Genomic DNA, 26,061 nt, shown 5'->3' with positions numbered 1-26,061 from the left:
GAAGAACGAAATAAAAAGAATAAAATAAACTGAATAGAATTGCAAAAATGAAAATCAAAAGTGGTTAAGAGGAAGAACTTCTCTCTAAAATTTTTTTGGTATTTTTCTCTAATTTTTCGTGTATCGAATAGGATGAAATTGAGGAGTATATATAGGGGTAATTACAGGAGCTTATTGGTCTTTTTGCAGACACATCCGCGGTAATTAAGCGCGGGCGCTGGCTCACATAATTTCCAGCGGCAAACGCGCACACGGCCCAAAAAGCCGCGTGCACATTTAATTTTTCCAACAAGATGTGGCCACCTGTGAAAATTTTTTGATATGCAAGCTCGATGGTATGGCGCTTGGGCTCGCCTAGTGGCTGCTCATAATCCACCACGTTCTGACGTCGTAGCATGTTTTAATTGGTTGGACCTTCTGATGAGTCGTGGCCAATTTGGAGGCGTATCAAATATAATCATATTATAGACTATAATATATTAATATATAATCTAATATATTATCTTTTATATTATTAATCATATATATATATTATTATTATTATTATTATGTCTTATACTATCATAATATAACTACTACTATTATTATAATAATATAATATTATGATTGTAATAATATGTTATATTATACTTATAATAAAATATAAGAATATATTATATTATAATTATGTACTACAATAATATAATATATAATGCAATCATAATAATTAATATAATATAATATAATATTAATTTATTATTATATTATATTATATTTATAGTATAATAATATATTATGATATGATATGATATAAAATGTATTCATTTGTTGGCGGATATTCTGGTCACCAGAAAAATTTTGTTAAAACCAAAACAAGCTTTCTGACATTGGTCATAATGTACTTTTGAAAAAAAAACTCCAAATTATAGTTTTTTTCTAGCAGACTTTTTCAACTTCATGGCGAAACCAAACTAACTTTCCGATTTTTTAATAAACACCACTATATCATCTAAAAGTACTTTTATCATTCCAAAAATTTTGCCAGACGTTGCCTACGTCATGCTCTAGGATTTAAGGGACACTAGTATATGCGAACAGCTGGTGTCGGGAATAGTCGCCAACTTTTACCGACCGGATAGCCCTTTGATAGTTTGATTCTGTCGTTTAAGGGTCAGCTTACAAGAGTGTGAATGCATGCTGGATATTAAAAAAACAGAAAATAAAGAATCTGGAAGCTCATACGGTTCTTTTTATAAATTTGACGCATAAAATGGTTTATCTTATAATAAAGTTTAGGTACGCAAACAAATTAATATTTTTACCTAGGTGATAGAATTAAATGTCCAAACTTGTTCTTCCCAATATACCATTGACTTTTACTAATACCCAAAGTTCACAAGTCATAACACGTAACCTGCACATCACGATTGACTTGTGTCTGGTTGAATTTTTTGACATCATACCCCAGCTCATGATTTGGTTTACGGTTAGGTAGCAAACTACCGGCCCTCCTAGTTTTCCTCTTCCGACCTTGATTGCTTGGTCTATTTCTACTACAAGATTTTACTAACAATAATAGGTGATTTTATCTGCTTGTGTCAGCCGCGATGCCCGAAGAGGGGAGGCGGATCTTTATCACATTGATTCTAAAAAGAAAGAACCCTGTCGAGCCGAGCCATTTCAGACCCATCGTCTTATGCACCACCATGTATAAGATTGTGGCGAAAATCATAATCTAGAAGATGAGGAATATTCTATCCAGACTTATTTATCCTGAGTATGAGGCCTTTGTTGGGGGGCGATCCATCTCTGACAACGTCCTCATTGCCCATGAGTTCATGACTGACCTCCAGAAAGCACTTAAGCGCCGGTGCTTCAAGAACACTCTCAGATCAATCCACTACTCCAGATAAAATCACCTATTTCTTATTCGTATTATGGTACTCCGATCAATAACTATCAATAGTTTGAGGGCAAGGCATGGGCCAGGACTTGAGGCTCATAACAAATATTATAGAACAAACAGGAAGGAACAAGGGAATAATAGTCTTTGGAACTTAATGTAACATGATCATGCTGTGGCCCTCCCAAGCTACACTGCTGGCAAGATAGCAGACATTAGGATAACATTATATATAGCATCTCCTGCATGTTACATTATCCGTTGGTAAGTGTAGATGCCTAATGGATGAGCTTCAACGAGCGTAACTGGAATTGATCAATGTCACTGCCTTGCGACTGCGGGGACATGCAGTCACCTGCTTATCTATGGGGCATATGTACCTAAATGTCTCTTTGTGGGTGTTCTTGTCTGGAATTGGATGCCTAGCCTCATTATAGGTAGATGATTACTATAATTTCTTCTCTCCTTTTCGATGGCATCGAAGCCAACTGTAGCACAAATATGGCCTGCCAGTTGAATGATGGAAATAAGGATCTGGCGATTGAATGTTATCAGTAGAAAAACCTTTGGCAGGACCAATAAGGGGCTGCCATGATTGATGCCTCCTTAACTGGAGCATTTCTTTCCACATTATTAATGCGTAAACAGAGAGAGTGCTTCGTGACAATTCTCTATAATAAAATCAGGATCCTGGGATCCTTTGCTTGCAGCGTTCAGTTAAAAAAGTTGGAACCCTCAATTGTTTGGTAGAGACGAGTTCAACGTGCAGATTATCATCCAACTTTGTCCATATTAGAGAGGAAAAGTTTCGTGTTCTAGCAGTAGTATGGCCAAACTCCAAATCGAAAGCACTTTTCCTTGGGCATGAATAGAGTGAATCAAGCAGTTCCAAAAAGCTATAACCGAAATCATAGATGACCATGCACGAACTTTTCCATGCACGTTGGAACAGTTCTTGTCGCTTTAACCGAATGGCCAGCCAGCACGTAGCATATTCTGCCTTGAAGACAGGAAATCCAATAGATGCAGCAGCAAATCTATTTCCTCATTAAGTCGTCCAAATTAAGGACATTTAAAACATTTCACTCCACCAGTAACTAACGTCGCTCCCCATCACTCCATAAGTCTCTGGACCGGATGTTTTAGATTTAATCAACAAGATTTTTTTTGTTACAGAGGAGCCTTTGGAAGGATGGGAAAGCAACTTTCCCCATAATTTATTGGCACACGACAATGTCAAGACCACGACCCCTCTAAGATTCTCCATGTCTTCCCTTTTATTTTTTTTTTAAAATTGGGACCGGTTATAGGTGCCCCCAGGTCTAAACCCGCCTCTTGTACTTGCAGGGCTAAACCGACTTCTAGGTGACGTGTCAATTCTTCCGTTTCCCGACAAGCGTTTCCTGCGTCCCATCTCCAGTCCGCCTTGGCGTCGCCTCGCCCCCACCAACGAAGGCTATAAATACCCGTTTCCTGGCTCTCCCCTCTCCGCGCGTCCTTTATTTTTTAATTTTCGTTTTTTTTAGTTCTCTTTGCTTGCTTTCTTGCTCGATTTCCTTGCTTCCTTGCTGCTCTTTCTCTCTCTCTTCTCTCTTCGCCTCCTCTGTGATCGCTTCCGATCGGAATTGCGCTGGTGAGGGGACGAGCCATGGGAGATATGGGAGGAGTGCGCACGGAGGAGAATGTTAATGGAGGAACGGACGTCTGGAGTTCGTCCGACGCCAACGCCTCCACTGCGGATCATCTAGTGGTGATGGTCCATGGAATTCTTGGGAGGTATAGTTTGCATGGATTTATGATGATCATATTTTGTAATTGTAGTAGGGTTCTCTACGGGGTTTTGAAGGAAATGAATGATTTTTTTTTTTTTTTTTTATGCCAGGTGTTTGAATTTTTTCCACCGGTGATTGCGTTGCCTTTTCATTTTTGCTAGATAACATTCTTGATTTGATTTGGTGTTAAATCCGAATACCTGGATCGAGGTGTTTAATCTTTTTTCATCATTTCTCACGTTCTCTCTCCATCTCTCCATCTAATCTAACATCAATAATTTGGGCATCAGTATTTTTTTTAAAAAAAATTCTTTCTTTTCGTGAAATTTCTTTTACAACAAAGCTTGATGTTCGATTACTAGTCATAGGTTGGAAACTGTGCACGAATTTCGGTATCTGTTGCCCCTTCTTTGAGGCTTGCAAAGCTTGAAAAAATATGTCTTGATGCAAGAATTTCGAGTGAATGGCAAATATACCTTTATTTGAAAAAATAAAATTTTAAATTTAACTTAGAAAGGACTAGCCTAGTTGACTACCTCTACTTGTCGTGGATCCGGTGATGGTCTCAGCTTGGCCAGCAAGTTCTGTAGGGGGGTTGAGCAGCGTGGTAATGGGTTGTTGCTACTATGTTGGCCTGGTCTCTGTGGTTGGATGAGGGATATGTTATATCATGGGCTTCGATGAATCTTGTAATGGGAATTGATTAAGGAATAAGGCCTCTTTTGGATCCTTGGATAAGAATACTTATTAGGGAAACAACTTTTCCAAACAGCGTGCAACTTCTGGGACTAGGCTTGTTGATGTGTTTTCAGGACAAGGTTCCTGGAAATCATGCATAAGATAAGATTCATTTTTATTTTACTCCTCTATTATATAGTTATGCCTAATATGGTACATTCGAAATTTCGAATAGTTTATGTTGCATCTGGCCTTGTACATTGCAGATTTTTGTGCAATATACATTTTTGCAGTCTCTCTCTCTCTCTCGCTCTCTCTCTCTCTCTCTCTCTCTCTCTCTCTCTCTCTCTCTCTCTCTTTTCAGTCTGCTATACTGGTTATTTTTTGTTTCTTTGTTGGTAAAAAAATTTTATGTTTGGTCTTCTATCTTTGCAGCACTGCTAACTGGAAATTTGCGGCCAATCAGTTTGTTAGGTTGCTTCCAGATAAAGTAATAGTTCATTGTAAGTTATTCTTCATAATAGTCAGCATTGTTTTAATATATTGTTTTATGCAACTATCAAAATATTTTCTTCTTCTGCTTCTTCTTGCTCTTCCTCTTTTTAATTAATTTTGTTTAAGTCAGTTAGAATGCTGCATACAAATTAAGAAATAAATTAGTGATTGTCAGAGAAATATTGTGTATTCTTTCTGGTTGCTTGATTTGCAAAAGTGTTTCAGTACATCTAATCAGCCAATCTCCATTTTCCATCTTCATAAAATCTATATGGATGTCATGCTCAAGAGAGCAGTCTGCATAATTATGCCAATTATGTAAGAAAATCTGCATCAGAGAAAAGAGAGTAGGGAGGCTTGGGGCAACAGTAAGGTTGCTCCATTATGACTTAGGTATAACGGGTTCAGAACATAGAAACAACCTTTCTGTGCGCGGGGGTAAGGTTGCGTACATCAAAGTCTCCCCCCATCCCATAGTGGTGTGATCCTCGTGCATTGGTTTGCCCTTTTATGTAACAATATTTTAATTAACAATCTTTTTTCTTCCTTCAACATGCCACTAAAAGTTTCACAAGCCCACCAGATTTTCTTCAGTGATATTCTGTTGTCTTGGAGCGACTTGATATAAGTGTAATTGTTGCAGAAAAATAAGCTCGATCTTAATATAACATTCTTCACCTCCCTTGGCAACATTATATTGCATAATTTTTCTAATATCTTCTATTCCTGCACCATCCTACTCAGCTATATTTTGTCTTCAAAAAGAAGTCCAAGTGTTGTAGGTTGCACCATATTCTGATTGTATTTTAACTACAAGATTATCTCTTCATTATGGTGAATGTCTTTGTTTGATACTGAAGGTTTGATAGAGAATGCATTGCCAACCAAAAATGTGAAAATTCTCTTAGATTACCTATTATTGTATTGCTTATAGGTACTTAGAATGTTAGATATTCTTTGTGAAGATTTTTTTTCTTTTTTGTGGATGCACCCCTATACTTTCTAAATATTGGTAAAAATCATGATTATGGTTTTGATATATCTTATAGAGTTTGAGCCTTTGAGTTGTGCAATTTCTTTCCAGGTAGTGAAAAGAACATGCATCAGCTTACATTAGATGGTGTGGATATTATGGGTGATCGTCTAGCAGAAGAGGTCAGTATGTATTTTAAAAAACATAATGTATCACCTTGGTGATTACATTTTCTAATTTCTGCATTGCCTACATAATTCTGCGATATTTCTGGAAAGAGTAGGTGTTCTTCTGTGTTAGTTGTTATTTTCCAAGTCTTTGACAAAACTTGGTAAATAAGGTTCTTGAAGTCATTGAAAGGAGACCAGAAATTCGAAAGATTTCTTTTATTGCACACTCTGTGGGAGGATTGGCTGCAAGATATGCAATTGGGAGACTTTACAGGCCTCCAAGAAGAAGACCCAAAGAAGATCTTCCAGATGATGTTTTGGATGACATTTCTAGAGGTACCATATGTGGTCTAGAAGCAATGAATTTTATAACTGTTGCTACACCTCATCTCGGTTCTAGGGGAAACAAACAGGTACCTTATTTCTTAATCAGTGCATGTAATTTTTATGGTTTTATATGCCTCATGAAAATAAATGGAGGAAAGTAATAGAAAAATTGAAGGTGTACAATTGCCACAGCCATCACTTTTTTCGTTTAATGGTTATTATAAACTATAAAGTGTCTGAATTGTCAAATATGAAATAGAATGCTAAATTCATTTGAGTGGCACTACTATTTTAAATAGATAAATATGTCAGAGGAATTTATCTCCACTCTCTAGGCATGGTATCCATCTTTGTTGGGTTTTCTATATTGTATCTAGGTTGCGATGATTGCTCCATCTTTAGTTTAGTTTAGTTTAGTTTCTGCAGGAGCTTTCACACCTAGGCTTATCTTGTTTTTTTGCCTTCATCATTCATGGCCACTGGAGTTGTTAAAAATCTTTAGGACATAAAAGGAACTGTATCTTATTGTACATAAATTAGTATTATGTACTCCCCATTTTGAGTTTTAAGAAGTCTTGAAAATGCCCATCAGATATGAGAATACCTACAAGAGAAGGCATTAGTTGACAGATAAAAGTTGAGAAAGGAATAACATGATGATCTTCCCTATGGGCTTATTTCAATGAAAAGGTTGATGTTAGGTCTATGCTTCTTGGATTTCTGTTAGGTAAATTTATTGAGATTCTAGATGGAAGATGGATCTGATTTTCTCTTATTGTGGTGTTCTGAAGTTTGTCTACTTTATATACATTTTTAGGAGATCATAGCTCTCTAAGAATTCTGTTGGTGATCGCATATGGGTTGACGTAAGTCCGTAACCTTTCCTTTAGTAGAGCAACAATATCTATTTTTTTGAGGTGGGGATTGTCTCCGTTAAATGGGTTTTGATTTTACACTACATTAAGCAAGTTAGAGTTGTATCCAGTTTTTCCACTTCTCTCTCTATTCCCCTCCCTTCTCTTCTTTTGACACTTGGTTTGATGCTTTTATGTTCTTGATGTAATCTAATCAGGTGACAAATATGAGACTTGAATTAAGAATTTGGAGGTTTACTCTTTTTCTTGGGTATCTGCTGAGAAGAAAGAGAGGGTCAGTTTTAACAAGTGGTTGCAATATGTTGGTGGCATGGGAGGGGAGAGGGTGCCGACTGCTTAGATGAAAGGCTAGGCATATTACATTGAAAATCAATTAAAATTTCTAAATTTGTTCATATTTTTAAATAGTTCTAAAACAACTCCGAAGGCATGACAGTCAGAAAAGTAGGTTAAGGAAATAATGTTTATATTTCTTAGTTATCTGTTTCGGTGTAACATCACAGGTTAAATAGTAAGACCAGACAGTTCCCTAAGACTCAAGCAATGATATTAATTAATAATCAACAAAAGCTTGATTGCTCAAGTTTTGGATAATGCAACAAGCAAATATCACCCTAATTATGAATAAGTGCAAGGTTAAAAATAAAGAACTAATCAAGGATTAGTGAAACATCTGACCAGTATTTCAGGTTTGGGATAAATTTAGAAATGTAAAAGTAAAATGCTTCAATTTCATTGGGAACTGATGAAAAACTGAGGTTGTTGTTGAAGTTTCAGTTGAAACTAGCTTACAGAGCCATATTTGACGTAGATATAGGAGATTTGTGATTTATTTTGGGTTATTTATTCATTCACTTGTATATTAGAAAAGTTCTTTATTTAGATTAAATTTGGAATTGCAGGTTTTGGGGAATCTGGAGTTATGGAATGGCATATTTGTACTTTACAAAACTAATAAATAGTTTAATCCTACAACATATAGTGTAAACCAGAAATTCTGAATTAAACAATTTGTTATAAACTTGATTGCTACTATATTTTTGGATTTGTTTTATGTATTGATATTTGTTTATCTTTTTATATATAATTTTTTTTAGGTTTTTATTTTTATGTCAAAGACACTAAAACTTGAACTATAACTGCCGAAATAGTTGAAATTGAAACTCAATCAGCCTGATTGAAACCATGATTGAAATCAACTCTCTGGAACTCACTTAATAATTTGTCCATCTGTGATATAGTCCAAATGTAATCCTTCCTGTCTGACTGGTCCTTGGCTAGCTGCTTAGTAGCCTACTTGGTGATAGGCCTGCATACAGGGATTACCGTGACAGTTGGGTGCTAAGTAGCACAACCACTTTTGAAATAATGGAGAGCATATTGAGGTTACTTACCAGTTGAGAACTCAGTCTTAAGGGCTTGATGAGTCTGCTAGATCATCAATAATATTAGATAGCTGGAAACATATATCAGATGTCTACTTCGGACAATGATATATTTCGATCGTTTTTCACCATAAAACCATAACAGATTTTTCCATTATGACCTTTCACTCCAAGCCTGAAGCATTGAATGCCACAGCCTTTGGATCAATTTGCTCAAAGCTTTCTATTTTTCCTTTCAAATTAGAACAAACCTATGTTATCCATCCTTGAACCTTATTATTCATTGGAGGAGCGGGGAATAACAGTTTCCATGTATTGCAATTTTATTACTAGGTTATTCATTGGAGGAGGGGCAACATATATTACAATAGGCAATTTGTTGGTAGAGAGTTGCCACCTATGTACTTCTGTCCAGCTACAATGGATAAGCAGGCATTAATCAGGGCAATCAACAACATCATAGTGGTCCAAGCAATTTTTGCCTGGGCATTTCAAGGCTGTTCTATTACAAAGGTGCCTAGCTGGCTACCCATAATGACATGTGCGATTATATTGTTGAGGCAAGTTATGGATCTTGGCATCCTGCTAATAATGTAGGAAATGGCTACTTGTGTTTAGCAACAATCAACTTGTATGTTCCCTACTTAAAAAATCAAGTGAATGGACAATTTGATTTGGGAAGGAGGAATGTTCATAAATCATCCTTTTTCTTTCCCTGGCTGTTATATTAGATTAGGCCATTAGGGTATATACACGACCTTGCTTATCAAGGAAATTGTTGGTTGTGATTAGCAAGATATAATGTAAAATGTTTTGCACATGAATGCTCATCAAAAATATAAGATATAATCTTAAAGAGGCCATTTTTAGAAGGGTTGGGGGGTTTTGAGAGAGAGGGGGGGGGGGGGGGGGGGGGGGGGTGAGTGTGAGCATTAAACATTCTCTAATATAAGCAGTATACCTCCCGGGAGTATAATCAGGTTGCTAATGTGCTTGCAAATCTGGGATATGACGATGAGCTGCTTCTATGTGGATCAATGAATTTCCACCCTTTATTTCTCTTCTAGCTTTGGCAGATGCTTCTGGGAAGTCATATATTTGGTTTTAATTGGGGTTTCGTTCCTTCTTCAGCGCACACACACAACGGCAACAGCGTACCTCATGGTATAAGTGCCGGTTGGTATAGTATGGCATGGCAGGGTAAGTAACATGTCAGTGCAACAGCAGCAGCAGCAGCAACAGCAGCCATATGCCTCATGGTTTAAGTGCTGGTTGGCACAGCATGGCATGGCATGGTAAGTACCATGTCAGTGCCGGAATTGGCATGGAATTGTCTGCGTATTAGTACTCGGCAAGTTCTTATTGCCAATCCCTGCTAAGCATTGGCACCAATGTTGTGAAGATGAAGATTAGATCTCAAATTATAGAGGGGTTAGATCAGATCATAGAATGAATCACAGATCAAAAGGAATTTTTCCCAAACTTTTCAAAAAATATAATTTTTTTTAAAAAAGTTAACAATAAAGTATGTTGGCGGATTAAAAGGTTGGACATATAATCAGTCAGTTTTAACTGTCATAAGCCATGTATTAACTTGATTATACATGTCAAATACTTAAAAGATATTTATATACTATCAATCCATATATATTAATTTGATTATCCTTTCAGTCAATTATAATGTATACTATTGGAGAATTAAAAGTCATGCATGTAATTTCAACTATCATAAGCCCATAAATATCACGTCTGATCAATAAAAAGAAAAATCATTTCCAATTGTTCAAGATGTTTGTATACTCTTGCTCCAAATATATTAATCTGATTATCTTTTCTGATAGAATACTTTTTAGAAAAGACAAATTAGTTTCAACAAATTGTTACAAAGTATGGATCTTTGCCTCTTGCTTTTATTTCCATGAGCTTAAAAATCTCTTTTATTTTTTATAAATATTAAAAAACATAATTGGCTTGCCAGTATTTCTGCATGAGGATTATTAGTGATAAATAAGCAATTTCAAGAGCTTAGTCAAGTTAATTGTGAAAATGGAGTTCTACATGGTTTGGTGTGTAGAAAACATGATCAAGTGGGATTTTATGATCCAAGGCATTGTATGATCCATCAAACAGATCTACATCTTATGATTCTAATTGATCCCAGCCCAAGAAAAGAACCAGATCATTTAGGGGCCATTAAGATCCAGATCGTGGACTGCAGGATTTCAAGAACAATAATTGGCACAGCTTGGCATGGAACAATGTGGTATGGGCCATGCTAGTATCAGGCTACCATGCCACCAGCACTTGATACTTTAGGCATTCTGTTTAACGAAGGCCAAAAAATTGCTAGAAGATGGAATGCAGGATGTTTTTACATTGAAGGAGTGGGGATGGTTAAAACGTTTATGCAGACCCAGCGCGTTGCTCATATTTTTTGTTGTTTGAAGGTTTATAGGGATTTCAGTAAGGTTCGCCGTCTCAGTACCGGATCCCGTACCGGCGCCAGACTAGCAAAGTATTGGTACGGTATGGTACGAAGTTTTTTGGCGTACCAAATATCGGTATGCCACCCGTACCGGATACCGGTACCCAATCGATGCAGTATGGTACGCTCCGTACTGTCCGATTTGGGCCGGTATGGCATACCATGGATTTCAGTATCTAGATTTACAAGTGGAACTATAAATGCAAGTGATTAGATAGTTCTGGCAACATGAAATATTTATGACACCTGAAGTAAAAATTATCAATTCTGAATTTGTTGAAGAATGAAACTAACCGTGAATACTAAACACATATCTGTTCTAACATTGGTCCAAACCTTTGCATGAAAGTTATGAGCCTAGAATAGCTTGACACTGCCAACCTAGTCAGCTGCCCTTCCAAAGTTGTTTCAAGTTTTAGACACTAAACTAGCCTATTTGATCTCACTAATCACAGTCTCTGGATCCTTTGCTTCTAGTTATTTCTGGGAAATATAAATAAGGTCATTATGAATAAGAACTTTTTTCTAAAAGCAGAGTTGCAATAAATGTTGCTGAACTGACATCCCATTTGGTGCCTGTACCACCTACTTAAAAAAGCTAAAATCACCAATATCTGTCAAGAACAAAAACTACCATTCTGCTTGAAAATATAGCACACAGACAAATAATCCTTCCCCATCAACACTCTAATGTAACAATAATACAGATAGTTACAATTGGTTAAATAGTGATGCTGTTTTCTATATACATGAAATGACATCATCTATTTTTCTTGTCTCATTAGTTGTTGAGGTATTATTTGTGGGAAATCATCCATATGCAGGTCCCTTTTCTTTTTGGCGTCGCAGCTATTGAAAAAGTCGCTTCTCATGTTATTCACTGGATATTTAGAAGAACTGGAAAACATCTTTTTCTCACAGATAATGATGATGGAAAACCTCCCCTGTTGCAGCGCATGGTGGATGATTGGGGTGACCTCTATTTTATGTACTTCTATGCCTCTATTTCTGTGAATTTGTGAGAAATGCTTTCTAACATTTGGATTGCATAGTCATGATTTGAAAAATGCTGCTGTAGATCTGCCCTGAAAGCATTCAAACGTCGTGTAGCATATTCAAATGTTGGCTATGATCGTATCCTTCTAGTGATTTTCTTGGGGTTCTGTGGTTTGTCTGTTTTTTCAAAAAACATTTTATTAAGGTGGCTTTATTACCAGTAGGAAAGCACAAAAGACCACCATACAGCTACCTACAGCAGCCATGGGTACATAGATACATACACCCAGAGAAAGTGAACCCAGCCCAGGGAAACTAAAACCCACATAGTGGATACAACAAGGATCCACATGAAAAAGCAAGCAACATATGGAGAAGGATTACCAAAGGACACTCAGCCACATGAGACAGCCACTGTAGATTCCACATTGGTCTGACCTGGAGGACATTTCCCCCATGCAGCAACCATGCACACACAACGGCGACACGGGATACCAGGTAGTCAACTAACTTGGTGTCCTAAGCTATAACAAGACATATAACTAGCATTGCAAAACTTGCTCTTGTTCTCCTAAACTATGTGTTTAAAGATATTGTTGGATGGAGGACATCATCTATCAGACGCAACTCTGAGTTGCCTAAGGTAATCTTTTATCACTTCTCTCTGTTTATTTATTTTGTCCTTTCAATAAGAATAAGCTCTATGATGATCCAAGTATCTGCTTTGTTCTGGTATTCCACATTGTAATGTATACACATTTATTTGCACTCCTATTTCCCAGTGGGAGGATTCACTAAGTCAGAAGTATCCGCATATTGTATATGAAGAGCAATCAGAAGGGGAATGTATGGATGTTTCACTCGTAGATGCCGACTGTGATGTCTTAGAAGGTAAGCATTTTTATCAGCTTAATTTTTGAAGTATACTTTGGATGTTGTTATCCTTTCTTGTTCTTATATCATTATGTAGTTTCTTATTATATATGCGCTCTATGCCTTGATGGGACTGTCTTCATCATTTCTTCATAGTTTCCAGGAAATGCCTAATGTAGGCTGATATGTGTTTCCATCATTAAAAAAAAGTCACCGCAAGTAAGAAGCAAGTTGATTTTGATATTTGTAGAAATACTTTGTTTTGGTGCTGCTGTAGATAACACAAGATGACGCAATAATTTGATACAGCTTCTTTAACTTAAGAAAATATTTTTCTCGTGCTATTAATCTTTTCTGTCTATTTTATTGATCCACCATCTGTCTTTCTGTGTGAGTCATTTATATCTAATGTGCTGTCATTTTATTCGGTTGGAGCTTAACGACTCCAGCGGCTGGCAGCCATTGGTTGCTGAATTCTGATAACAGCCCAGCCATCCAGCAAGAGTACCCATGTGGTATTATGAATATGAGGAAGCCATCCAGTTTATAAGGTTGTCAAGGAAAGAGCCAGTCCCTTTCAGTAGACCTCATAAGCTATAGTGAAAACCTCAAAGATGGTTTCCGCCTTTGATCCCATGTAAAGTTGGGAAAATGCTATAAATCATGGAGATAATCCGATACACAACATTTCACTCCAGTCTGTAAACCACAAATTGTTTACAAATTACTTGTTTCCTGTGCATGCATAAACGAGTTATGTTCAGTTCACAACAAAATAATTATATACAAACCATAAGAATGCATTTTGGCACTTGTGTTATCGATCCTCCTACGACATCACGAGATGCTACATTTGGTTATTATCATTGTTGTTATTTTTTACTCCATTGTGTGTTGCAGAAAAGCTAGTGACAGGTCTCACGCGATTGTCATGGGAAAGGGTGGATGTCAGCTTTCACAGGAGCAGACAGAGGTTTGCCGCACACAGTGTCATTCAGGTACCAACACCCCAAATAGACAAGAGTACCCGTGACCGCTTAAGTCTTCTTTACTGCAATGCTTTGACGGCATGTTGTTTGGTAACTGGAGTCTATGCAGGTCAAGGATTCCTTCCTTCACTCGGAAGGTGCAGATGTTATACAACACATGATCGATTGCTTCCTTACCTGAACACGTTGCAATCCATTTGTTCCCACAGGCAAACAAAGGTGATTCCCATGTTATTCCTGGAAATTTTCATGACCTATCCGGGCAGGGAGTTGCAGCATATAAACTTAAATTTGAAGCGCAATAATTTTTTTTTTTATACTCGGCCTTGAGGTGTGGTTTAACTTTGTTCCAAGGGATGTAGTTCTAGGAGCTCATTTTGGTATCTTTCATGTCCGCCGTCATACCATCGTTGGTCTCCTCGCTCCTTCCTGCTGGCGGCCAATTATACTGTGGGTTTGGTCCATGAGCACACCTCACCTCTATTCAATTACTGCATTCCGGGACCAAAACATAGGGAGACAACCACTGTCAAAATTCAGAATGAAGTCAGTAATTTCCATATTTCCTCCTGTGTATGAACTGCCATATTAGCCAATCTTTCAAATTTCTCGCTTAACAATATGGGTTATGACAATTCCAAAAGTGCATGCTCCCAACTCCTGTTCATGTATGTAAATTTTGATGGTCGTTTCAGCTAATCTGACCGAGGACAACAAAATAGAAAAAGAACCACAACGGACACCAAGGATGGAGGAAAGGTTATATAACTAAGTGATATTGCCGGGGCAAAATGTCGTAGGTATGGGAAGGCTGGAGCCGTGATCGCTACTGGTTTCTTTCCAGCTGGTTCTCCACATACCAGAAACAATCTGATTCTTGGGCTTTGAAAGAGCCAGTTTGGTCTCCTTGGCACCTTAGAACATAAGTTCTGGTCACAGCGAGTCCATTTTCTGTAAGGACTGTCGTTTTAAGTTGGTTGCGCGACTTAAAATTCATTCAGAAATCATTCGGAATTGAGGTGTCTGTGCAATACTGGAATATCTGTTTTAGCACACATGCACTGATAATATCATGGAACAAATGTCAGCAAAGTCTAGTGGACAGATCAACATATTTACTTACGCTCGCTCCTGAAAGTGGAAGGCCAAGGAGTTCTTTTTTCTACTGGTCCCAGAGACCCAGACCATCCTTCATGGCATCCCAAGCTGATAGAAACCACCGCGATACCGATAATTTTAGGAAGGGTGACTTGTCGTTCAAGTACGGCACAATATACTTCTGCATGTCACTCTCAGAAATTCTGAGGTGACCTCCTTGCACAGTGATGAATTGGACTCGTCCAGCCTCATCCAAAGCTCTCAGACCAATCCAGTCTTCTATGTAGAGGGCGGTCTACAAGGTCGATAGATGCTTCAATTAATAAAACCACATCAATAGGGAAAAGGACAAAGCTAACAAAGAGGATCCCGGACATTCTATATTATTGTAAGATGCGGTCATTAGCGACGATAAATATGGTGCTCTATACTGCTGCATTTTTATGTGAACCTCTGGCTTTATCCAAGCTCATGCATCAACACAATTCAGATATTATTGTGAAATTCGTGAGAAACCAAATGAATGATTACATGTCGACTGAAAATGTATACATAGAAAGATTTTATGTATACATACATGTCTACAACAACTTTTTTCTAACTTTCTTGGCTATACTCATGCTAGATCAGTATGAGTCACCATTATACCAAAAAAAAAAAAAATTACCTAAGCTCTCAAGGACTCTATTAGTTTGCCACAAAAATAAATAAATGTAGTAATGTCATCCGTACTGCCCTAGCCTCATCTACTATTCTTTCTCATCGGGGCACCCAATTACCAATGCCACAATGCATTGGTAATGATGGGCAGCATACTAAATCTTATGGACCAGAGTAGTTATTTGTAAAGAAATTATTTTGATAAATTCAACAACTGCTTGCATCATAAACACCAAAGGGAGAATGATTGGATAGGAATTTTTTATTAAAACATTTTTAAAATGCAATATGCCATTCTTGTATTATTCATTTAGAGACTACAAAATCAAAAAATAATGTTTCCTGCTTTTTCTGTTTATAACATCATTGACCCATTTGTTGTTATTTTTGTTATTTTTATTGCATACACACGCACTATAACTTGGTAGTGCTTCCAGAGGAATATGTAAAGATAATGCTCCTTTATCTTGGTAGTGCTTCCATCAGGGAATATGTGCTAGGCCTAGGCCCAACCAATGTAACAAACTAAGGTTAACCCATTATCAAATTTGATGCTGCCATTCTGCTTTGTGAAGCTAAATCTTTCTGTTTGGTCTACAGCTTTAACCAAGGCAAGTCTTTGTATACTGGACAAATTCTCTTGGATCAGCCTCCATTAATGGCAGAAGCAACAGGCTTTCCCATGCCTTGTTGCATGCGACCCTGGATTTACAAATGGATGATACCTTCCGGATCCTTTGGCCTACAAATAATTACTTTCTCATCTAGTATCAAGTAGCTAAAGCTTTGACCTAAAGTCCAAGAAATTAGTTTCACCTGAATCAAATTTAACAGCCTTGATCACTCGACTCATTTTCTTAGATAGTATCAACTAAAGCTTTGACTTTCTAAGTCCAAGAAATTAGTTTCATTCAATTTTTAAGTACCTTGATCGCCTCTTAAGTTATATAGGGAATGTTGCGAGAGATTCTGCAACATACTTTGATTCATTCATCTAATTGAGAGCATTCACTGATCAATCAACTTCAATAAGCAATAACTATCTGAAGCCCAATATCTATGTAATAGCAAAATACAATAGGGTTTGCTATCTTAGTTCTGGATCCCGTACTAGTACCATCCTATTATAGTGTCGGTACACCCAGTACGGAGGTCTATTCAGCATACTGAGTATCGGTATGCCCTCCGTACCATGTACTGATTCTGTAACAGTATAGTACGGTTGGTATGCATCGGTACCAACAGGTACAACAAACCTTCAATATAGGTTTCCAAGTTAGCCAAGAACTAGGTGTCATTATCCATCATGTTCAAGAATCATAAAGAATCCATTCGAACAAGAAACTATAGCCTAAAAATTGAATAAATACCGCAACAAATGTCAATAACAACATTCATGCAAAAATGCTGGCAATTTACCAAGTAACTGGCAATAGAAGAGATATTCAAAGGGAAAAAGGAGATATAGAAAAGGAGCCATACCTGTTGGGGAGGCAAGACTGGGCTAAAGGCACCATCTGGATAATACCCAAACCAAGATGTCTCCCGGGGAATCAATACGTTATCCTGCTCAAACTATTGAGCAATTCGGGAAAGTAACGGAAAAAAGTCAGTCTATTGTACAGGATGAAACAGGAAATGGGAACCCATATTGTAATCAAGGAGTACATAGGTGGGATATCATGTATGTTCCTGGCAACGCATGTTCTTCATTGTGCAAAGAGTATTAGATATATAAAATGGAACATGAAAGAAACAGCAGAAGCTTGATTGAACTAACCATGATAAGAACCAATGTCTGTAAGCTACTGAACCTTTCTTTGTAAGTAGAATTCCTCTCACCAGGTATTTCATTGTTAAGCTTTGGGAGAAACCTGCATCCTTCCAAATAGGCAGGGATTTCCTAGCCGAAAAAAAAAGGAAATGCTTGTCAACATGTTACAAGTATGATCCATTGTATGCTAATAATGAAGTACCCACTGTGGAATAAACAAAAGCATGTAGAAGACAAATATATAGGGCATGCAGTTTCAGTGCTTGAGGTCCCTAAGAGAACTAGCAATGAATTTGAAGATTAAAAGAATTTCAACTAAATTTAGAATTCCTGGCAAAGGGAAAAAGTTCAATCTTGAGGTCCCTAAGAGAACTAGCAAAGAATTTGAAGATTAAAAGAATTTCAACCAAGGTATGTTGTACTAGTACCGGTAGGCATACCAGTCGCCTACCGGACCGGTACAGTACCGGTTCAAACTAGTACCGAATCGGCTAATAGCTCGCAACGCGCGCGGCGTGCGCACAGCATGCTTGTAGCCACACAGTGGCATTAAATGCCACAGAGCGGCAGCGAACCAGATACCACAGAGTGGCATTAATGTGGCGCGCTGTGAAATGCCACTCTGTGACATCTAGTTCGCTCTTGTACCAGCTGGTTCAGGCCGGTACGAGCTCTGTACTGCTCGGTTCCGGCCTCATTGGGGCCGAAACCATTTTTCACTACGGAACCGGACCGGTCCGGTATGGGCCGGTTCAGCATACCATGATTTTAACTAAATATAGAAGTCTTGGAAAAGGTGAAAAGTTCAATCCACATGCTACAACATAATAATCATAATTTTGTAATTTTTCTTTACAGTGCACAGTTATATGATCTAGCCAATCAGCATGTTATTTGATGTCAGCACTCATCGCAGAGCTACTTTTGGTTTATTGAGGGGTCAGCCACCACTAAGAGGGCAGAGAACTAAAAATGCATTACTCAACAAGCTTTAGTACTACGAGTGAGCTCAACAAAATGATGTCACTACCTTTCTTCACAAGATGAAATGGTTGCATTTGTTTTTCACTAGTTCAATCTAAGTGGATCTGTTGGTTATACGTCAGGTGTTCTTGTTGTGTTCATTGCTTGATATTAATTGACAAAGGTCTAGTATCAGTGGTCTTGTGCAAGGAATAATAATGAAAAGAACATTTCAAATGAATAAATGCAAGGAGAAGATATGAATGATTAGATAGCATGTTGCACTAAGATTAAAAAAATATGCAATACTCACAGTCGGAATCTTTAGATAACCACTAGGAGCCAGATGGGCCTGCAATTCATTGATCCAATGGTTAGAATTATCTAATAATACTTGCACTCAAGGCCATGTAAGGACTAGTAGTTTGAAGATCTAACAATGAAGAATCTTGTCCCCAAGAAAGAACACTAAGACATTGATTGCAACCAATAGCCTCCAAAATCTGTTGTGGAAATACTAACCTGAATGTAGTCAGAATAGATTTCTGATTTGATGAGATCATCCACAAGCATGCATATGATTCCAGACTGACAATAAGGCAAATGCAAGAATAGGCTTAGTCATAATTAAGGTTAGATAACAAGTCATTATATAATTACATTTCACCCTTTCAAGCAAAATATGGCACCAAATCTGAAATTTTGTGAATAAAGATGAAGATCAGAGATGAGTAGAAACCAGGAACATAAGCACCAGAAATACCAATTTGTCAACAACAAATTTCAGCATATATCTCGTGTGAAAATAAGAAACCACAGATTAATTATGTTAAGGAATTCACTATCTCTCTCACAAGGCAGCCATGCAGGATACCAAGAGGGACCTCTTACCTTCCTTTTATTAACATCACTCGAGAATTAGAACACATTGGTTCTCAAACTAAGTTGACACATTTATATAGTTATCACCTTTACTAACCTAGCCAATTGACGTCAAAAGAATTGCAGAATTTGATGCTACTACTATCAGCATCTACATCTATTCCAGCTAAATAACAAATTTTGCTATGGGTAAAACGAAAAATAAAAAACATAATACATTATGGACAAAATAAATAAGACAATAGCCTTCGAAACACTTACACCACAAAGTGGCACAGAAGCAGTGCCAGCATGAGGGCCTGCCAATGAGATGAAATTTTTTACCTGTCAACAGTTCTTCACATTAGAATTAGATTTTATAATGGAAATTTGTCACAATTATTGTTAACTGAAGGCATATGGAAGTGTGTAACTAGTAATAAAAGGGCAAGAAAAATAAAGGCCTTACCTATGTGATACAACATTATATAGGATGTGGAATCAATTAAAATAATCCATATTTATAAAATAAAAAAAAAAAGCAGTGGCCTACAGCATATCTGCATATACTAGTGAGTGATGAATTCTTCATGCAAAAGCAACAATTTACTTAGGGATGTGCAGATAAACACTGATAGCAAAAAATGACTGCATCAAGGATCTAAAGGTATGGATCCATACCATGGCATGTGGGCAGTATGAGGTTCGCACGAACCAGCACCTGCCAGTTCAAATCAGAGGGTATAATGTATCAGTCCCCAGCCGGGCACAGCATGTCTCGGGTGGCATGGGCTGGTACGGTTTATTCACCTATAGAACTGTCCTCACTCCTGAGGACACTATGTCCTGGTCTACATACTACATCTGGTAGGATGTATTGAATGGTACGGGCCAGTGGAGGTGGTACCTTAATTCTTGATTACATCACAAATAGCATAAATAGAATAAGCATCCTACTTAGTGTATAACTGTAGATTAATGTGTTCCTTTAACATATCTTGCCATGCTGGTCCATGTGACCATGTCATATGGCATGTACTACTGGTAACATATGGACCATGGTATGCCGTACCGGTCCATACCGGTCCGGCCTGAGACCGGTACCGGATCAGCGTGGAATCCGGTACCGGTAGTTTATTGTTGAAGAACCCGTACGGGACCGGTTCGGACCGGTACGGAACTGGTTCGGACCGGTACGCTACCGGTACGGAACCGGTTTCGTACCGGTCCGGGCCGCCACCAGTACGCCGACCAGTACCGGCACGGCGGACCTAATTATGGACATTATACAAAGGTATTGATCCTTCCAACCCATATCTGTCAGTGCTAAAGCTCCGGCATGTGGCAGGATGCAAGATCAACACAACTCAGTACAGCACACACTGATACATATGATCCATACCATGGCTGGCATTAGCATGACATACAATATTGTAATCATTGGTTCCTTTTTTCTAGTACCTATAATGTGAAGGACTGTCTCCCTCTGATCTTTTGCATCAGAATATTCCAGGGAACACTTTATAGGAAAGTTCTAATGATGATGATCTCTATTAGTCCAGTATCCACTCTAATCATAAAGGGTGTACCATTCTCATCACAAATTTGTTGCATCTTTGAAATAGTTACGTAACATTAGGAACACCTCTCTAACCTGTCCTGATATAAATAAAGAATCAAACTGCCACTATTCACAACCAGCTATAGGCTCTGCAGGAAGCTCATGAATGTATTTGTCTGCAAACTTGATTAGAAACTATGGTTTCAATATGCTCCTTAAGCAAGGTTTATCTCTCTCTCTCTCTCTTGAGACACTTGCTCATAATATACATACATGCGTGCATGCGTGCATATAATTGATAAATTATGTACACATAACTTCTATCTCAGTACACATTACACATTTAGATGCCTTGTGCTCAACGATTTAATCTAGCATTCACACAGTCAAATACTGAATTGAATGAAAGGAAGAATTTTACATAAAATGTTGCATAAGCAACTTTGCATATTTGGGTTCTCTATTTCTATGTTTTAAATTATAAGTATTAATTTAAGATTGAATTTCCATGGATGTGGTTAACACATTATCCCTTTAAAATGACAGGATATGAGTAAATACTCCAATCTTTCAACTGCTGTGTGCATGACAAATAAAAAATATAGACAAATACAATTTCTTACAGGAGGTCCACCGTCGCACAACTCAACCACCCCTCGACCTATTAAGTTGCCCTGAGAACAGTTAAGAAAATCTTTGTCAATATTTTCAAACTAGATTGGGATTAGAATTGCTAACTTAATTCAAAGTAGAAAATTAAAACAATAACACAGGAAAACAATAATACTAAGAAACTGCATGATGCAATTCAGCAAAATAATAGCCCAGTAAGGAGTAAACATCACGACTATGACGGAACTTTCCATGGATAGATTAATCCTTCCATAGTACCTCCTCAAATTCAAAATGTCATCCATAAACAACCCCATTATAATGGAAAGGCTTGGATGATCATACAATGATGAACGACAAGGAAAACACTTTTATGGTAGATACAGCACACCCCTTCTAGCTCTCTCCCTCGTCTATCAAAGATTTGAAGACAGATGGAAATAAAGTGCTCTCACATTTGGAGAATGCATTCATCATTCCCACTACCATAGCTATGTGGTTGATAATAAGGTGGTGTCACACCAGCTCCAAAGGTAATGATGTTGCATTTACATATACTTAAATATATGTATATTTGTACATGCATGCATCTATATATAGATGTGTACAAGTTCCACTATAATTGCAATTAAGAATGTCATTGCTTAATGAAGTTTTAAGCCCTCAATAACCAATGCAGCATTGCTCGTATATAATTTATTGTCAAAGGTTCACCGTACCAATACCAGAGGGGGTACCAACTGACGACCATTTCGGTACAGTATAGGTGCATACCATGCTATTGCAGAACATACCAACACAAAGAGAGCCGGAGAGGGAGGGGGAGAGAGAGAAGGAGAGAAAGGAAAAGAGAGAGAGAGAGAGAGAGAGAGAGGGGGGGGGAGGGAGGCGGAGAGAGAGGGCTCGGAAGCGCTCATCATTCGTTGGGGGGGGAATGAGGGAGAAAGAGAGAGAGGGAGGGGAGGAGCTGGAGGGAGGGACTTACTGGGGAGGGGGGCAATGCGAGCAACTAGGGGGAGCAATGTTTGCGAGGGAGGGGCAAGGACTTTCGAGAGAGTTCCAAGCAGAGAAATACACGAGCGGAGTTTAATAATGGAATGGACCCGTCTCAATTTAACCAGCTGAACCGTACCAATCCCCAACTGGTTCGGTTCGGTATGCCCCAAACTAGCCGATTCGGCGTGGTTCGACAAATCATGATTTACAACAAGATCGACCATTAGTTTAGCTAAAACAAGCATACACACACAAAAAGGAGGGGGGGAAGGTTTGGTCCAATCCCTACTATAGGCTTACAGCAACAAGATATAAGCAGAATCACTTGAATCTTTTAATGATTGCATGAAATTGCGGCTTTAAACATGTTCCTTCCAATTGCATACATCAATAGATATGGATATAGCCTTACATGGGCACATGAATTGGCATTTCTCATGCATGGGTGCATTGAAGAGATGATGTTAACAACTGGAAAAAAAATCTACTAATTGTAGCTCACCTGAGAAAGACCAATTATGTTGTAACCCATGCTGAGTTCTTTCATTTCTTTTACCTGTCAATCCAAAATGTACTCGAAGATTTTAATGCCAAAAAATTTGATTGTGATGAGAAAAGGAATAATAGAAGAAGTTACCCAAATAGCTGTACCACCTTCTGACAAACAAGATTAGTCTGTGAACATACAAGAAATATCAGTTAAAACTTTAACATACAATTAAAATAAAGACAGAACCCATACGTATAAAATGAGTAACAGTAACCTGTTGATGCAGGGGCATAACCCAAGAGTCCCATGTTCCACTTCCAATTTCTCTGAGGGGACACAAAGGAAATTGACTTTAAAAAAAATCATCTTCAATTTACAAAAAGATAACCATTAAGCTTAGAAATTATGGTTGTGAATAAGAAAGGATCTAAAGAGATATTATATTCTTTGTGACAACGTTTTCCTTCTCTCTCTCTCTCTCTCTCTCTCTCTCTCTCTCTCTCTCTGTGTGTGTGTGTGTGTGTGCGTGTGTGTGTGTGTGTACCCCTGCCACCCTACCTGCTCAACCCAACAATCAATTTTCTTGAAAAAAAAATATGCTAAATCATTAGCAGTCCCAAGGATGTAGAAAAGCATCTAGTTATCTCCAAGACCCTTCACCTTTTCCCCATTTTAGGTGACCACATGCTAAAAACCTAAATTGTTACATGATAAAAATTGGAAAACTATGAAGCAAAATTCTAAACCTACATGGCTGTCCAACTCCAGCCAGTCTTGATGAACAGTTGATAGTTAAAAGTAAATATTGCCACTCATTGAAACTTGTAACATATGCAAAAGAACTAAAGACATGATAACATGTTGTTTAAAAGGCACCAATTTTATAAACAAAGAGCAAGCAACAAAATGTTTAAAGTGCTAAACAAAACAAAGTGTTCTATTAGGATATTGAAAAAGCCGAAATTTATGTCTGAGTGATTTTTTTTTTTTTGAGAGCAAGAGCTGGGCAAAGTCCAGTCCAATATCATTCATATCTATGTCATATTGTTCTATGAAAGCTTCTGATACTGAGATAATTAAGCAGAAGTAAATCATCAATAAAGAGGACAGTAGACAAGAAATCAGTCCCTTTCAACCTCTCTTCAGATCTCCTAATTACGGAAAGCAATTACAAAAGCCGCTGAAACCTTTGCAAGGGGATGTGCTTTGAGGTCGGTAAACCATAAAAAGTAGGCCATGTACATCATGGTCTATGGTAACGTAATACATTGATGGTCCATTCTTGGATGAAGACATTCCTATGATCCCAAAAAAAAATTGCAAAACCATGTTTTCCAAATGGGAGTGGTGAGATATTTGCAAAGTTCATATAACTAAAACCTGACTAAGGTGCATATAAGATGACATTCAGTAAGCAACCCAAAATGGCTTTTAAAAAGTCCAAAGCAATTTGAGAATCTCTCTGTAAGAGGGAAAAAAAATATTAGATGGCTTATGAAGGTTTTAGCTTTCTACTTGGACATGCCAAGATCTGCTGATGTTCCTTGAATACATCATTTTTTGCCAACACTTTTTAACTGAGACTAACAAATCTGTTCGTGAAAACACGTCAACCATTTCCTTCCATGAGATACCCTTGGTTAACTTGTAGAATCTCCATAACTCTTTCAATTCACCACACTAGGCTTCGCTCAATCTGTATATTAGAGTCATGACATCATAACATATTGTTAATAATAGATGAATCACTTTAGCTTGGCTATATCTATCTTCTTAAGACAGTATTTGAGTGCATTACTGATAATTCATCTGAAATCATAAACAGGTTTCCACATTTACTTCCCTAAGCAAGAAGGATTGATTGTCTGTGCCATCCAATTTTGCCTTTGATGATTCGTCTTTTTTTCCAAGACTGAATACTGGTTTCATGCCTATAGAGCATTTTAGAGAGGTCTCCAAGCCACTTCATGAGGACTTAGGAAGCAATCATGTGATTAGGTACAATTTTTTTTCCTTTAAAGACAAACTATCCTCTCTCTCTCTCTCTCTCTCTCTCTCTCTCTCTCTCTCTCTCTCACACACACAGAGAGAGAGAGAGAGAGTTTGTAGATTTTAATACTGTAGTATCCTAAAAGATCAAAAAAAAAAAAAATCAAGGAAGCAGAAAAGGCATAAACTGAAAACAACACCACGTTTCGTCATTCCAAGAAAACTGGATTGTTTAAGACTTTCAGTTATAACCTAACAGGTGAACATTAATTTTCGAAACAACCCATTCTAATATAAATATAATCATGACAGGACTAAACGGAACCCAAAAAGCCTTTTGAGGACTAACAATTTAAAACCTTGTCAAGCTACCACGTTCCCAAGATCCTAATTCTGGAAGGAATACAAACCACTTTCTTGCAATTAGAAACAATAATGGGTACAAACTACAAAAAGATAGCTTTCCTTTTATACACTAGTTGAAAGAAAGCAGTAATCAAGAAACATACATGCAATATCCCTCGGATCCGGACCATTTGCTCAAAAGCTCAGTAAACTGCGATACCCCTTTGTTGGCACACTGGTCCCCAATTCCTGCCAAGAAATCAGACACCACCATGTGAGATCACTCTCCACGACTATATCAACTTCTGAAATGAAAAAAAAAAAGAAGAAGCAAGAATCGCTAAAGACGAAAGTAGGTAAAATCTAACGAGAGATAGAGAAAGAAAACTCCCATGGGTACCGTGCAAGACGATGAATGGAATAGCAGACGAGCTCGGAGCGAGGACTGAGACGAAAATGGCGAGGGAGATGAATTTTAACAGAAAAGACATCATCGTTGTCTTCTCTTTGCCGCGGGATTTTCGGTTTCCCGAGAATCTAGGCTCCTTTTCTTGCTCTAAATCTACCCAGATTCCGAGATCGAGGAGGTTTGGTTCGAAGGAATCCCGGCGAAGAGAGGGAGAGGGAGAGGAAGTGGGCTCTCCCACGCGGGGGGTTCAGAGAGACCGCAGGAGGGTGGGTTAAGATTACTTCAGAGGGATCGATTGGGGAATGGTCACGGAAAACCTGGGACCCAGAATGGACGGAAGCGAACAGGACGTCGTGCCCTCCTCGGCCCCTCCGACAGGGAAGGAGTTCCCCCGCTCCTGTGG

The 26,061-nt window shown here is 38.0% G+C and overlaps 2 protein-coding genes across 8 annotated transcripts; one reads left to right on the top strand and one right to left on the bottom strand.

The window, feature by feature from the left end:
• Positions 1–3,366: 3,366 nt before the first annotated feature.
• Positions 3,367–14,974, top strand: LOC103713584 (lipid droplet phospholipase 1-like). Of its 7 annotated transcripts, none has more exons than XM_039120105.1 (11): positions 3,369–3,658; positions 4,768–4,835; positions 5,912–5,982; positions 6,141–6,383; positions 11,867–12,030; positions 12,121–12,176; positions 12,629–12,681; positions 12,821–12,929; positions 13,812–13,909; positions 14,010–14,119; positions 14,596–14,974. In XM_039120105.1, the coding sequence occupies exons 1-10, from the start codon at positions 3,531–3,533 to the stop codon at positions 14,079–14,081; spliced, it is 1,062 nt and encodes a 353-aa protein (XP_038976033.1). In that variant the 5' UTR covers positions 3,369–3,530; the 3' UTR covers positions 14,082–14,119; positions 14,596–14,974. The 7 variants fall into 7 exon arrangements, with proteins under 7 accessions (XP_008798788.1, XP_038976033.1, XP_026662951.2 ...); XM_026807150.2 differs by having other exon boundaries at positions 14,001–14,119; XM_026807151.2 differs by lacking the exon at positions 14,596–14,974 and adding an exon at positions 14,255–14,546.
• LOC103713625 (palmitoyl-protein thioesterase 1) lies at positions 14,872–26,061 on the bottom strand. The gene is made up of 12 exons (XM_039120115.1): positions 25,650–26,061; positions 25,414–25,498; positions 23,190–23,241; positions 23,080–23,100; positions 22,928–22,981; positions 21,441–21,491; positions 19,539–19,601; positions 18,918–18,983; positions 18,709–18,747; positions 17,439–17,561; positions 17,141–17,233; positions 14,872–15,293 (listed from the first exon to the last, which is right to left on the bottom strand). The coding sequence occupies exons 1-12, from the start codon at positions 25,741–25,743 to the stop codon at positions 15,063–15,065; spliced, it is 972 nt and encodes a 323-aa protein (XP_038976043.1). The 5' UTR covers positions 25,744–26,061; the 3' UTR covers positions 14,872–15,062.

Source organism: Phoenix dactylifera, chromosome 2, assembly GCF_009389715.1.
Source record: "Phoenix dactylifera cultivar Barhee BC4 chromosome 2, palm_55x_up_171113_PBpolish2nd_filt_p, whole genome shotgun sequence".
NCBI lineage: Eukaryota > Viridiplantae > Streptophyta > Magnoliopsida > Arecales > Arecaceae > Phoenix > Phoenix dactylifera.
The sequence above is the reverse complement of the archived record's forward strand: the minus strand, read 5'-3'. Positions and strand labels throughout refer to the sequence as shown.